Here is a 15604-nt window from a genome sequence, read left to right as displayed (position 1 = left end):
CCAACATTCATTCTGAACATTTGTTTCGGATACTTTCTTAACTGGGGACTATTTAACATCCTATGATTTTGAATTTGGGCCAGGAAGTCCTCTAAGAAACCTCCTCCTGAAACATTTCTTCCAATTCTGACTACAAGTAGGACACAGAGAAGTAAGTAACAAAGTAACATAAAGTTAAGGCTTTAAAGCTTGTGATTTTTAGAATAATCACAATTTACAGCTCTATAGCACCTACTTCATTTACTGGAAGCAGTTTACTCTTCCTTTCCTGAGACGTGATTTCAAATAGCCAATGCCAACTTAAATCACATCAGAGAAGAGAATCATAGGATAACTTAGGTCTCTGGTCCAGCCTCCTGCTCAACAGTGTGGTCAGTTTTAAGGTCAGACCAGGCTATCGGGGCTTGATTCAGATGAGCCCTGAAAACCCCCAAGGATGCACATGCATAGCATCACTGCACAGCCTGTCCCAACACCTGACTTCCTTAATGGGGAAAATGTTTTTCCTTTTATCAAGGAACTTATAAATCTATTAAGAAGCTTGAAATCTGAGAGTTTTATATAGCTAGCACATGTAATGTTTAATAGCCCTAATTTACTGATCCACAGTCTAACACACATACCTTCTTGAATAGAAATTATTTCAACCCACTCCAAAGCAGCAGTAATTATATAGTAACTTGCAATACTCTTGCTATATGACCGCTTGATAATACAGTAAATAGCTTTTACCACTATTGCTTTCACTGTTATAAACTGAGCAAATTAATGCCTGAGAGATAACCACTGCTAGAAATGAAGGTGAACTTTGGTGCAATGTCAATTTCTGTATTGTTAAACCTCTAACATAACCACAGGATTAGGAAGAGAAGAAACAAGTACAGTTTATTGCCAGTTACAGAGGTGGTAAGAACTAAATTTTCCAAATGAGCAGCCTAAATTTAAATTTGTCCATCCCTGCTGCTTGCGCAGAACTCACAAGTGCAGATGGAAATTTTCACTGAACTTGGCTGGATTTCCTACAAATATATTCAAGATTGCTAGCGCTGATTTGCAGGTCAATTTTAGACTCATATTATTCTCAAATATGATTTGTTGCATGGTTCATTAAAAAGGATAACTATTTTTTTCTAGTAGCCTCACTACTCTAGTATGCTCACTGCCAGAGGATAAGCCTGATTCCAGAAACATGTATTAAAATATTTTTTAAAAACCCAGTGCATCTTCTTAAACTTCAGAGCATTTTTACTGTTTCAAAAAGTGCAGCCAAGCAACCCCCCAAACTCCTTTGTGCATTTTATGCATAAGTGTGACAATACAGAAGGGCTTGCATATGGTCAAATTATTAATATTAAATCTAAATAAAATATTTCTGCATACTCTAAAAAGCAATTAATTTTTTTCCAATATGTTTTTCTTCAGTTTAGCAATTACTTACAACAGGTGCTTTTTTTCATTCCACAGTTTGCAGACAAATGTAAAGAATATTTAGATTAATTGTATGGAAGTTTACTATTAAATTTCTGCTGCTTCAGCAGTATGGTTGCAGAAAAACAGTGTGTAATGCCACTGAGTATAGTTAAGATACTACTCTTGCTTTAGTGGTGTCTTTGACCAAGAACCGCCTTCTTTTCCTGCATAGACATAATTAAAGGAGTTATTTCTTATGCATTTTATGATATAAAATGTTGGTGAAATTGTAGTAAACCCCACCCTGAATCATTGCTCTGGTGTTTTGAGGCCCTGAAGCAGACCTGTGACGATGGCGACTGGTCACAGGCCCTTGGATGATGTAGCACTTGACTTATTTCACAGAATCACAGAATGGTTTGGGTTGGAAGGGACCTCAAAGCTCATCCAGTTCCAATCCCCTTCCACTAGACCAGGTTGTTCAAAGCCCCATCCAACCTGACCTTGAACACTGCCAGGGATAGAGCACTTATCACTTCTTTGGGCAACCTACTTCAGTGCCTCAGCATCCTCACAGTAAAGAACTTCTTCCTTATATCTGATCTAAATCTACCCTCTTTCACTTAAAAGCCATTCCCCCTTGCCCTATCACTACATGCTCTTGAGAAAATGCATTCACAGAAAACAGACATGGCCACCACAGCACCAGGCCCCAAGGGGACACTACCAAGCTGTAGCAGTGTCTCTCTCAACCCCACCCAGGGCCGCATCATGCCCCACTACTCCCCTCCCAGGGCCCCAAGGCCACAGCAGAGCCAGCCTCCAGATCCCCACATCCCTGTCCTGACCAGCCACAAGCCAACAAAGAGCACCATGAGGTCCACACGTGTTTTTGGCAGGGGTGAACGGTGTTCAGCCTTGCTCTTAAGTCCATATCAGACCCACAAATCAGAAAAGGAAAACCCATCTTCTGAAGACATGGACTTGCATAAGCTGCACAGCTTTTATGCATCACATCGACAGCAACAGGATTTAGGAAGAAAACACTGCCAGAAGTCAGTCACCAGGGATCTGATTAGACAGAGAGCATTTAACATAATCTCTACTGTGAGCGCATTCTTCTTCCTGTAATTAAATGTCATCACAGATGCAATTATTTAGGGGCATAATTCCACCAGTTTAGACATCAAAATACTTCAGCTGCAGGTGGAAAAAGTAAATAAAGGACAAGTATGAAAATGTGGGTGTTGTTATGACTGGAGGCTGGACTACTAGGCAACTAAAAGTCATAGGAAAAAGTTAGCAGGTTATGAGGTAGAACATCAAAAACTTAAGTAGTGCTCAAAATTATCACACACTAACTGAAGTATTTCTGAAAAGTTTGTCCCTTCTGTCCTAAAGAATTACAGGATTATTTTGAAGCCAAAGGATATCCTATCCGTTACTCCAGATGTTTTTTTGGGAAGCAAAAACACATAGACTTAGTTTATCTCTGTCTACAACATTTAGAAACACTATATTTATTTCTATGTGCATTATATTAACATTACATTCATTTGCATCCCCAAAGACAAACCAATGGCATGAAGATCAGAAATTTATGTTTGCAAACTATGACACACAAAAAACAGGTAAATATGCACATCTTTCTTAGGGACTGCTAACAGATAAAATTAAAGTCTATGGCTGCTGGGAAAGTAAAAATTCCATGAAGGATTGAAAATTACAATGGTCTTAGTTATATTCTTTATGTAACTCTGATTTAGCTTATCTACCCATACAGATGCCAACAGTTTCTGCTCTGAAGAAGTGGTACTTTGAATGGGTATGCCACTCAGAAAAGCAGATGTGGGTTTTGATGCCAAAATTTTGGAAGTAAGAGAGGCCAGGCACAACCCAACTTGAATATTAGTCCCATCCTATCTTGTACCATAAACAGCTGAATTATTTTGGTTTTGGTTTCTTTTCCTGAAGTTCACATAGCTTCAGCAATGTTGATCACATTTTTATAAGGCTGTATATTGGTATTTTAGAAGGATGATACGAGTGATACTTATATTCCCAAACACTGGAAAGCGACAAAACTATGTGGCAAGAGTAGCCATGCCTCTGCTTGTTTCAGATCAGCTCAGAAGCCACAACAGGCATTAGCAACAGAAACAGTTAACAGCTCTCTGGAAAGAACAATACCAAGAAGCAACTGGACATAAATGAGTGACTGTGGGAAGAAAGGGAAAGAAAATGTGTTTATTAGGAAGAACTAGTAAAACACTGTTTAGTTTTAGTCTTTCTCCACTATATTATCTACACATTGCGCTGATTAAATTGTTGGCACACTCTTTTACTGACTTATTTTATGTCTTCTAACACTTTCGTAGTTGATTTTCATATTATTTTGTATTTGTGAGTTCCAATAAGAATTAAAGAACCTTGGATAAACAACCAGAAGTGTTAGAGAATACTTCTGAACACACAAAATAAACATTTGTCATTATTCTCACAGCTTTGTAGGAATGGTGGTTTCAATGGGGATTTGAGTAACAGACATAAAAAAAAATCTGGTGCAATTAAACTGTTATGAAACATATGAAAGTATATATAATCACGTATAAATGCAATCCTGGGCCTTTCTCCCTCCTATTAAACAAATATAAGCAACTTCATAGATAGGTCCCTGAGACATATATAAAATATTCACTGATAAAATGCATGTGGAATCATAGCACACTTTCAATGACTTCTATAGCATACACAGAAATTGTTGTAATCCTTACAAGAACTTCTAAACATTTACATTCAATAAAATATAAAACACCTTTACTATTAAGTTGCAGGAGGCTGTTTACAACAAAATGTGACAGAAGTCCCTGAACACCAACTCATCTCTCTCTGGGAATATTTGTTAATAGTACTAAATGGTAAATCCCAGTGAGGATGAAAGAGAAAATATAAAAATGCATCTGAAGGTTATTGTTGTTTGTTCATAGAAAAAATAAAATATACTGACAGATTTAATTTCTGAATCATATCTTTCTGCTAATGCAAAGAGAACATCCCTGTATGTATTAAGTGTAATACAACTGAATGTATGCTAAGTGAATACCTGGAATATTTGATTTTATTAATAAAAGTTAATGATGGTGTTGATTTCTCTCTTCAGTTTCTCAGCCCACTCCTTCTCCCCACAGAGATGTGCAGTGTATCTACTTCAACGTATTAGCTATCATCTCCATGTGTACTTGCACTTGTAATTGCGTTGCTGTATCTGGATTGAGTCACTGTATTTAAAAAAAAATAAAATGTTGTAGTACTCCCTTCAAAAGAAGTATTTTTTAAATTATTATTCTAGAAGACACTCTAGTTTTCTTTATTTGCTAAGTGCATGTCACTGGAACAGAAAACAAGTTAGGCAAGGGTTCGTGACACAAGCAGTACAAAGCGCACCTGAGGCACACACAGCCCAGAGGCGGTGGCAGCCCCCAGAGGCAGTAGCACCTCCTTTGCTTGGAGCTTTGCTCAAAGCGGTCAGGCATATGGGGTGCAATGAGAAAGGGAACAACTGAATTCTGACCCTACTACTCGCATCTCCAAAACATTGATGAAGGAATTGGTGCACCACCTGTAACTGAAAGCAGTACTGACACAGCTTACAGCCATGCAGACCCCACAGGGCTAAGAATGGGTAAACATACTGTTCCCTACCTTTCAATCCTTTTTTGAGCAACTTTGGGGAAGACAGTATCAAAACAGAAGCCATTCCATAGAGAAAGTAATATTTGCATAAACATTTTTAAAGCACTGTATTCATCTTGTTGCTAGAAACATAAAACTCATTACCACCACTCTGATTTTTACAAGTGTGGTGAAGTCCTCAAAATATTTAGATGCGATGATATAAATAGGGTGACACCTTGCAGTAAGATGCATTCTTTAATTTAAATGTCTTCTGAAGCTAAATTGTCAAAATGTAAGAAATATGACAAGTTTTGTTACCACAATTTGCTAAAATGCAACCAAAATGGAAAGTCTTTCGTTTCTAAAAGTGCCATGAAAATTTAAAAACATCATTGCTTACCACTGCCAAGATTATTTGTACTAGAAACAGTTATGAAAGCAAATAATCACTTATGTAGTTTCAATTTCACTTCTGCATAAAAGACTACACCAAGACATTTGCTGCTTCAGTCTCGGTGAAGGTCTGTCTTACAGATGTGAATGGGACATGAGTGCAAGCTTCACACACTGTCACTGTTTATACAATTAATTCCATTCAGGTCCTAAATAAATAAATAAACTGAATAATCCTGAATAAAAATAAAAATCATATAATACTTAAACTCTGTTGAGAATGCTAATTTAATTTTAGACATAGTACTTTTTTCTCCTAACAGTTTTAACTAGAGTATAAATTACCTTTTCTCAAAAAGAACATGCAGTTTTATCAAGCTGGAGTAAGCAGACTCCCTGGGAAATCCATCATGAAGCATTTAATTTGCTAAAGCAAAGTGAAATTTGCCTGGTATTTTTTTTAAGGATTTTCCACTGGACTACCAGTGGCTCAGTTTGTAAAAGAGCCACAATTTGAGTGTTGTTAGTATTCTACCTGCCTTAAGAAATAAGGATCTTGTAGGCAAAAATGAAATAAAATCATCCTTGGATATAAAAGTAACATCCCACTTTAGGATGTTAGCTGGTATAGTGCATCCTGCTTTTTTCAACAGTTACACCAAATCAACAGGGCTCTGAGCAATATGGTCTAATGGAAGGTGTCCTGGCCCTTGGCAGGGGGAGGGCGGTTGGAAGTAGGTGATACTTAAGGTCCCTTCCAACCCAAACCATTCTGTGATTCTATGAAACGAGCACCACCCAAATAACCAGTCCGTGGCATGGAAAAGCCCTGCAGACATAACTTTGGTCAACTTAACTCTGTGCAAACTTCCTGCATGACTCTGGCAATAAAGTAATCTAAAACTGGAGATGGAAAATCAGAGGGTAAAGCTGTGCTGTGCTATTGCTTTCTCCTGCAGTGACACCCAGGATTTGCCTAGTTGCTGAGACAATAGAGGGCAATGCTAAGCTGTTTCTGAGCTACACTGGGTACCACACAAGTCTCAAGTAGCCCAGGATCCCAGAAGCATGAGATGGCTGCACACCACCTTACACACTTACCTTCTGTGCCCATCTAGGTATCTGGCTCACCAAAGATTTCACCCTTAAACTGGTAACACACTCGAGCATGACCAGTTATTTCCGGTCACTTTATTCAGGCCATACTGGTGCTCATCTGGACCAAGAAGAGAGCGTTTCTTTCGGCCACTTCTCATAGCATACTACTTCTGACATCTGCAAGAGCTGCCTGAGCAGGTTTTCCTTTCTGGAAACCTATGTTTAAATGTGGAACTGTGGCAGAAAGAGGATAATGTGAGAATCTATGAACTCCCTCTTGGTGTAATGCTTAGTGAATTTTTGTTCACCACACAAATTCTCATCACAATGTAACAAATGGGGTATTTGCTGCAAAGGAAAAAAACAAAAAAGCAGTGAAATACCAGCCATGTCATGTTGAAAAATCAAGTATATTGAAAAATGTATTTTATTAGCAGTAATGTTTTAATTTTAAATCATCTGCCTGGCACAATATTATACAGAAAACTTTTGTACACATAAATTCTGCACTTGAACAGCAGATAACTAGAAGTTCATGTTGACAATAAAGAACAAAATAAAATATGATTTGTTCATACTACTGTGGAAAAGTAAACATTTCCTTGCAACTACTGTCATAAATCCTCGAAAATGTATGAAGTGATCTGACACCAAGAAGCAGTTTTCCTGCAAAATATTACAGATCCAGCAAAGTCAGCTTCTTCAACACCATCACTGTTCCCATGTAATCCACAAGAAGTGCAAGTCCAGGATAATATCAAAACCCAGCATGTTTCCATTTCTCAGCATCATAAATATCAGCTGCTTGTATCAAGGTGCTTATTGCTTATCTAGTATTGATCCTGGCAACATCCGGGATAGTTGATTTTCTCAGTTAATCTCTAATTTTACTTTTAAAATACTGCACAACAGTTCCAATCCTCAGATCCAAATATCAAAGTGGCTCTAAAGTACTGAAAAAACCTATTTTATTGTAATAAGACCAGGAATTGGATATAGTGATTAAAATGTGCTCACAAATCTTTGCATTGAGTCTTGTGTATTTCTACTGAAGCATAACAGAAATCCAAAGGTTCCTGGCACAGTTTTTCACTGTAGAGGAATGCAGGTTGGTTTCCTTATTTTTTATTAAAAGGATGAATTTGTTGAAACTTCTTTTTAATCTCACATATTAAAATCATTCTCAAATGAGGTTTCTTGGTTGAAATTATGACTAAAATAAGAACACCAGTTTCAGTAGTCTAGATTAGCATATGTTGATGTCAAGTGGTGGCATAAGAGAGATATTCTCCTATTAGCAATTTATGACTGTACACTTTGATTCATCCCTTTACATTCAGGGACATATACTTTGGAAAAAAATACAAGATAAAGGGTAGTCTATTATTTATTTATTTTTAAATTTTATTAAAGTTCATCTGGAATCACAAAGCAGAAAATCCTTAACTTTTACGTCAGTTTTCCAAAGTCACAGGACCAAAACTGCCTACAGAGTCTCTCTTTAAAGGGCTTTGCTCCATAGTCCTACAAGAAATAACACTCCTAGATCTTGAGACTGTCAGAAATCTGAAACTTTCCTATGTCATGCTTGTGATACTGATTTAACCCTTTATGTCAGCTTGCACTACAACATGATGGATGGAGAGCAACTTGGCATGGTCATAGAAACCACACGCAGGGTGGCTTTCATACCACTCTGCCTTCAGAAGAGCAGTTTATCTGCTGACCCACCAACCCCTCACTTTCCTCAGGAATGATGAGCTGAATTTAGCATTCACAGAGTAACTAACACTTCAAAGTATTTTGCGAACATATTTGTTCCCCATGTTTCAACTGTCACCCAGGTTTTGTTGTGGGTGAGTTTTTTAGGGGGGTTGGTGCTGTGGTTTTGTGGGTTTGGGTTTTTTGTCAAAATTCCATATTGTTTCCTAAAAGTTAATTGCTTCCAACTGCTTATTCCCCACTGATTACAGAGTTATTATCACTTGCTTATGACAATTTCCACAGCAACCCATATAATCTCAGACTGCTGTGACTTCAAGTGGAAAATAAGCACCATAAATTCATGCAAATGTCACCTGTTAAAAACTGAAGCAAGAGACAAGGAAAAAGATATTGTCACATGTGATACAGGAATGTCAAAACAGAACGCATGTCAAAATTTTTTGCATGAAATATTACTGCATTTTTCTTACAATAAACATGTCAGCTCAGCACAGAGAGCTTCCAGCTGAGCACGATGCTCTCAACACCCATAAGTCAGATCGCATAGCAGATGTTAAATGTAAAATCCATTAAGACCAATTAGATTCTACAGAAGAAAAAAACAGTAATAGCATGCACAGGCAACGCTACATTACACAACAGTACTGAGAGGTACAGTGAACCTCAAAAAAAAAAAACCACAAACACAAACAAACAAGCTTAAAAATGTAAATTACGCTTTTTCCTCACAAAGGGGACCAGCTAACAGAAGGTATGTTACACTGCCTGCAGCCTTGTGAAGCAAGGTCTCCTGACTCCCGGTCTCCTGTCTCTACCTAGAAGCAACTTTCGTGAAGGCCATCACCTACAGCGCACCAACAGGTAATTAATCAGTGGTCCTCTATGGCAGCTTGAAACTAAGCAGCAAAACAGTTTAAGCCTCTTTCCCAAACTGCATATGCATTACATGTCATTGTTAACTGACCCAAATCATCCTCATGTATACTAAGGTGACAGCTTCAATATCATGGAGCCAAGCTATCAAGGGGGGAGGGTGAGGGGGGTATAAGGAAAAGCTTATGGTATACTCAGTAGACCCTTTTCACTATCACATAAGAATTTACTCCTTTTATTAACTATTAAAAGACAGGACTTATAATCGAGACATGGAACAGATCTGTGAGCACTTTTCAGAACTAATCCACCAATACTATGTGCAGGCTGAATTCTGGCTGTGTAGTAATTGTGTAGACAAATGAAGCTGTCACTGTATACATGATAGCCTGCACACCACTGGGGGCAAAGAACCTAATGTTTTTTGTAGGAATTATGCATAGTAAGAGGAAAGTCTGTTTCTGTACTTGTCAGGACATGCTGCCAAAGGCTGAAGCATTATTTCCTGGTAAGCAGTTTCAAACGACCTCTGGTTCTTCAATCAGAATTAGTCTGCAACAACTAATCCATCCCTACTAACGATACTAACGAACTCATAGAGTAATTAAATATATATGTAGTACTCAAGATGATTTTAATCTGCCTGAAGGTTTAATAATTTTTTTTTTAAGTGATATATCACTATTTCAACTCAAAATACCTACTGAAGTTTGAGAGCTAGCAACAGACCTCAACCTGAAATCTGTTCCACAAACCATAGATTAAACCTTTGGCCAGCAAATATGCCTTAGTAGCTCTGAGAAACATACTCAGCTACTCAGGACCTAAGGAAATGGGTGGAACATACATACCCTAATGTATTTTTCCAAACACTTTGCTACAGAGTTGAACACAAACCTGAGAAGAAAGGGTGAAAGAGAAGTTTGCGTAATTGCCATAGAGGTACAGACCAACAACTAATACAGTTGCTGGTTACAGATGCTCATGCTGTGAATAACAAATGCAAACACAGCTAGAGCTTTTCCAGTAGAACATAACACTAGGTTTCTTCTCTGCTAGCACCAAATTAAGTCTCAGGTGCTGGCCAAAACTAGAATAAGCTCCCTGAAGGATTTTTGTCTTGATACTTTTCTCTGTAAGGTACAGTCCAGAGTTGGACATTCCCCATGACAGCTCTTGAAATCAGCAACCTCCCAAACAAAACTGAGGTTCATGTGGACATGTGGCAAGGAACAAATTGAAAAGTGACTGCTTTTCTCTGTATATTAAGGTCTGTTTATGAGCAAGGAAAGAATACGATGCAGGCTAATACTGTTGGAGAGCCTGCAGCCAGTAACCCTGACTACTCTTCTCACCCCTGGTGCAGGCTTCCAAGGTTTGCTCTCCCTTTGATGAATTCTTGTGCAGCAGTCAGGCAAAGCAACAGCAAGCACCCAATGCATCCAGTGCATTTAATAATAATGTTCTGTTTTATCAATAGTCATCATCAATCGGACACTTAGTTTAAAAACAAACAAGCAAACAAAACTAAAGCATTACTTCAGGCATTGTGTTTTGCTTGTTTCTCTTCCCATTTTGGTGATTTGTCTCCATATTGCTATATTTCATAAAAACATATCTAATCATATGAACATGTATAAAATTGTTAAACAAAAAAGACTGCTAAACACATAACAAGCAGCCAAAATTAAAATATGCTCCCCATCTTTTCAGCCTACTTTTATCTCAGCCATTTTTGCATTCAGAAGTAAAAAAAAAAAAAATACACACCCAAAAACCATTAAATTAAAAAAAAAAAGATTAAGTGTATCAATTTAAGTAATAACTGTTTTACTTATCATAACATTGTAACTTGGACGACTGAAAAATCAAAACAAAAATCATGATGTAGAGCATCAAACTCATCCCTGGCATTATTCCACACAAATCAGTGGTATTACACCAGGGATTAATTTGGAAGACTGATATGAATTACAGCACTGTTCTATAAAGCAACCACATGCAAAATATAACCTAAAACATTATGAGCATCACAAATGCACACAAATAATTATGCACCTACGTATCTATTTCTGAGCAAACAGAACCAAGTGTTCACAGTCTTGATAAGAACAGTAAGGAACTTCTGCTATTTAGAAAATCATTATGACTATTTTTCTCAGGAAGGAGATTTTAATAATCATGTAAAATACTTTATAAAAGTCCACCCTGTAGACTGTAAAGCTCCTCTACAACTCAATTTCTACATATCCTAATGTAATATGATTGACAATAAGTTATGCAATTAATCTTCAAAAACCCATTTAATATAGTGTGAAGATCGATTTTTAAGTATTTAAGTCTGCTCAGCAAAGGGTGGTCACCACCCATACCATATACAGTAGCGTAAATTATTTAATTAATTTCTCCCTCAACTAGAAACCCTTTCACATTTCCATCCTTTAATAAATACCATGCTTAGGTTCAGTTTTAGACACTAAACAGGTTGCTTCTGTTTAGCTGCCCTGCTGATGAAATTAGTTAGAGGCTGCATCTCCCACCTCACCACAGCGGCAGGCGGATGCTCTACCAGAGCATCCGTCCTGCGCTCAGGGAGCGTGAGACCACACAGAGGCAGAAGAAAGAAGCGAATGGAGAACACCTCACTCTTCCATAGGCTCAGCTGGCTCTCAAAAACATCTGTTACGTTTAAGGCTGCCTGTGCCTTTCAAAGACAAATCTCAGATAGGGGCTGGTGTTCTCCATCCAGCTGCGGTTTCGTTACTCGAAGTCACTGCCCAGCGAGTGTCCTACATAGCACTACATACTTTGCCAGATTTAAACTCATTCGTTATTGCTTGATTTTCCTATTTGCAAGTGATCTGAAACCTTAAAGCCTAACCCACAGCCAACTAGCGAAGTTGCTTAGGAGCTGTGTACCGGCCACAGAGCGGTTTATTTTCTGTTTTCCATCGTCGTCGTCGTCCCCCCCCCGCCTCCCCCCGCTGTTTCTTGCTCCTCGTGAAGTTGGCCGTGCCCTGGCTGCCCCTTCACTCACGGAGACCGTGCCCAGGCGCAGTGCGCTCACACGGAAAGGAAAAGCAGACATAAAATATTAAAACCCTTCCATGCTCGGGGCTCCGCAGTTCCAATCTCCGCACCGCCTCGCTGGGTGGGAGCGCCGCAACCCTCCGCCGCGGGGCCAGCACTGCGCCCGGCCACAGGAATGGGACCCGCCGCTGCCGCAGCCCCCCGACCCGGCACAGGCGCGACAACCCCCCGGAGACCCCGAGAACGGCCAGGTGGTGAAGGGGGAAGGTTCTTCCCTTGGCACACTCGGCACCAAAAGGTGGGCGCAGCTCCCGCTGCTTCAATGTGCGGGAGAAGCTGGCCCCCCGCCGCGCTCCGGATGGGGCACTAGGCAGCCCTATCCCTCCCGCCCCCCAACGCATGGAATAAAACGTGAACTGTGGCGGTGGCAGCACCGAATGAGGGTGGAGAGGGGGCAGCCCCAGTTCCTCTTGGGCTACATGTTGCTTTAGGACAGCAAGGGTCGGAGTGTAGGGGTGCGGATGCACTTTTAACTGCACAGCACTGTGCACCCCCCCGGGGCCGGGGCGCGGGCGGCACTTACTAAAGAAGATGTACTCGGTGTAGCTGCTCCAGATCTTGTCGTCCCTGTACTGGTTGATGAATGCGGCGGTGCCGGTGGAGTTGCAAGCCACCATGTGGAAGCCCGCCTCGGAGAGCCGGTCGAAGGCTTGCTCTAGGTAGGTGAATTTGAGGTAGAAGCGGGAGGTGTACTTCTCGGGGGGGCGGTCGGGGTCGCGGCTCTCGTTAAGGGTCTCCCCGAAGACCTCCTTGGCCAGGGCGATCCTGCCGCACACCATGATGCGGGCGACGCGGCGGAACTTGGCGTCCGCCTGGTTGTCCCGCACCGTGGTGTAGGAGCCGCGGTAGCCCACGGTGAGGAAGCCTGAGCGCTTGTCCAGCGCCGCCCGCTGCAGCCGGTCGCTGCTGCCCTGTGAGTTGCTGTCCTCCAGGTCGCTCTGGCAGCCCTCGTCGTTGAGCGAGCTCTGCTTGGTGACCTTGGGCGACAGCAGCTTCACCAGGTCGCCCAGCTGGAAGTACTCGGCCTCCCGCAGGAGCCGCTCCTTCTCGGGGAAGTGCTCGGGCAGCGCCAGCTGCTTGTCCCGCAGGTAATCCAGCACGTACCTGAAGAGGAAGCCGTCGCGGTCGATGAAGAAGCGCGCCCGGCTGTCCCTGGGCAGCTGGCGGGCTGCCGCCGGGCCGCCCCGGCACGGGGAGAACATGGTGGCGAGCGTGCTGTCCGGGACGCTGAGCAGCGTGGAGTGCCTCGTCACGTACACCTGGCCCCCCACGTTCAGCTCCACCACCTCGGGGAACGGCGAGCCCGACGGCCCCGACACCATGTCGCTGATGGGCAGGATGCTGCCGCCCGCCTCCTTCAAAGCCATGGCTGCGAGCGGGCGGCCGCGAAGGAGGGTCTCCCTCCTAAAAAAGCCGGCCTCCCTCCCTCCCCTCTACCCACCCCACCCCTCTCCTCCCTCCCCTCCTTCCCCTCCTCCTTCTCCTCCTTCCACCGCTGAGCCCGGAAGCGCCTGGACGGAGCCGCTGCTCCCGCCGCCCTCCGTTACGGCCCCGCGGCGCGGCGCCAGCCTTCACCTGCCCCCCTGCGCCCCCTCGCTGCCCCGGCGGCGGGACGGGCTGGGCTGGGCTGCGCTGTGGGCTGGCCCGGCCCGGCCCGACCCGACCTGCCTCGCCCCTGCCCCTGCCCCTGCCCCTATCCGCGCTCCGCCTGGCGGTGGGGCCGCGGGGACCCGCAACCGCGCTGGGCTCCCGGCCGAGCGGCCGCCAGAGCCGGCTGCTGTTTGGAGGAGCTCTGACAGGCCCGGCCCAGGGAAGAGCCAAGCCCCTAGCCCGGCTCCTCCCCCCGCCTCGGCTGTGTGGCTTTTTTGGTTCGCTTTGGGCTTTTTATTTGTTTTCCCCCTGAAAACCTCCCAGCCTCCCCCAGATCCGTCTGCCTCCCTTACACTGTCACTCCGGTTGGCACTTGCAGGGTGCTAGAATGAAGAACGATGGTCGTCCTTCCAAAAGTAGCGTTCTGCTAGACGCACATGATAGCATTTTTCACCATCTTCCTTATATTAGCATACCTTTACCATGAGGGAAGGAGAGGGGTGGGAATTTAATTGAGGACACAAAAGAAAACCGTGTGTGCTGTGCTGATGGTACAAATGTACCCTCTTGCCCTGGTGGGACACAAATGCTGCATTTGATGTCCTACTGCTTTGCTGGGACAGAGCACACTGGGATCTTGATTTTGAGAGAAGCTTAATATGCACTCTAGTTTGACGACGGAATTGGGGTGATTCAGAGCAGAAAAAGTCAGCTACCATTAGGATCCAGATGCCAGACATAGATTGTGATTTGGAACACATTAGCATATGGATTCTTGGCCATAAAGCAACTAAATTCATACTCTGTTTAAGCAGTAATTTTTTAAAATTTGTATTGTTTTTAGGCAGAGCCACAACTAACCTACATCCAGATTTCTGATGCTTGTAATTTCAGGCTGCGCTGCTGGAATGTTCAGAGCATGGACTTGTTCACGTGTCAGATGAGAGGTGTGCAATTGCTCATGCCAACAAAAAGTGAGGCCTAAATCTGAGTGTGTTTCTCTGACTACCAGTGCCAGGTCTAAGTGTGACTCTGTTTGCTGGGTGGTTCATGCATGGGAATGTTTTAGTTTTGTTTCATTTGAACAAGGGTCACTTCAGGCCTCGGGTAAAAGCCATCAGTTTGCAGGCAGATAGAGCTGCAGCTTTTTCCTTCTCACTAGTGCTTGGTGATCAAGAAAACCAGTCATCCAAAGCTTAGTCACATTCTTTAAAATACTTGTGTAGACTTACCACTTTTAAAGCAGTAACACAGACGTCTTGACAGCACCTCATCCCACCTGACATACCTTTTTCAAGGTGGGATGAATTAGCCTCTGATGCTACCTTCCTCCCTCCATTCGCCATAAACAACCCCTAAATCTACTTTGAGAGAGAACTCCTAGCTTTTACATGGCTAGTGCTAAGGGAAGCACATCTACCACCCACCCGTCGGGCGGGGAGTGCTGGAAAGACTGAGCAAAGACTCCTAGAAACTAGATATGTTTTGTTCAAACATAAGAATTATGTGGGAGTGAAAGGGCTTGTAGCAGAGAACAAATGTGCAGGAAAGATTTCTGCAGTGCCCCTTCTTGCCTATTTACTGAAACTGATTATTAGTTTTGAAAAGGGGGATGACTGTAAGTAACTAAGTAACATTCTTTCTCTTTCCTTGGTTATTTCATCTGAAATGCTCTTAAGGTCAGAAAAACCACTCAGTCTGCTAGGCAACAACAAAGGACATCATTTTTTGTTGACCGTTTTGTCATGCA

General features: G+C 42.4%; 1 protein-coding gene across 1 annotated transcript in view; it reads right to left on the bottom strand.

Annotated features, from left to right (window-relative positions):
- The window catches only part of KCTD8 (potassium channel tetramerization domain containing 8), a 92308-nt gene extending 78677 nt beyond the window's left edge, over window positions 1-13631 (bottom strand). The window contains exon 1 of the mRNA XM_065698053.1: window positions 12788-13631. Coding sequence (XP_065554125.1) covers window positions 12788-13631 — 844 coding nt within the window. The remainder of the gene's footprint in view (window positions 1-12787) is intronic.
- Window positions 13632-15604: the final 1973 nt, after the last annotated feature.

This window comes from Lathamus discolor, chromosome 1 (assembly GCF_037157495.1).
Source record: "Lathamus discolor isolate bLatDis1 chromosome 1, bLatDis1.hap1, whole genome shotgun sequence".
NCBI classification, from domain to species: Eukaryota; Metazoa; Chordata; class Aves; order Psittaciformes; family Psittacidae; genus Lathamus; species Lathamus discolor.
The sequence above is the reverse complement of the archived record's forward strand: the minus strand, read 5'-3'. Positions and strand labels throughout refer to the sequence as shown.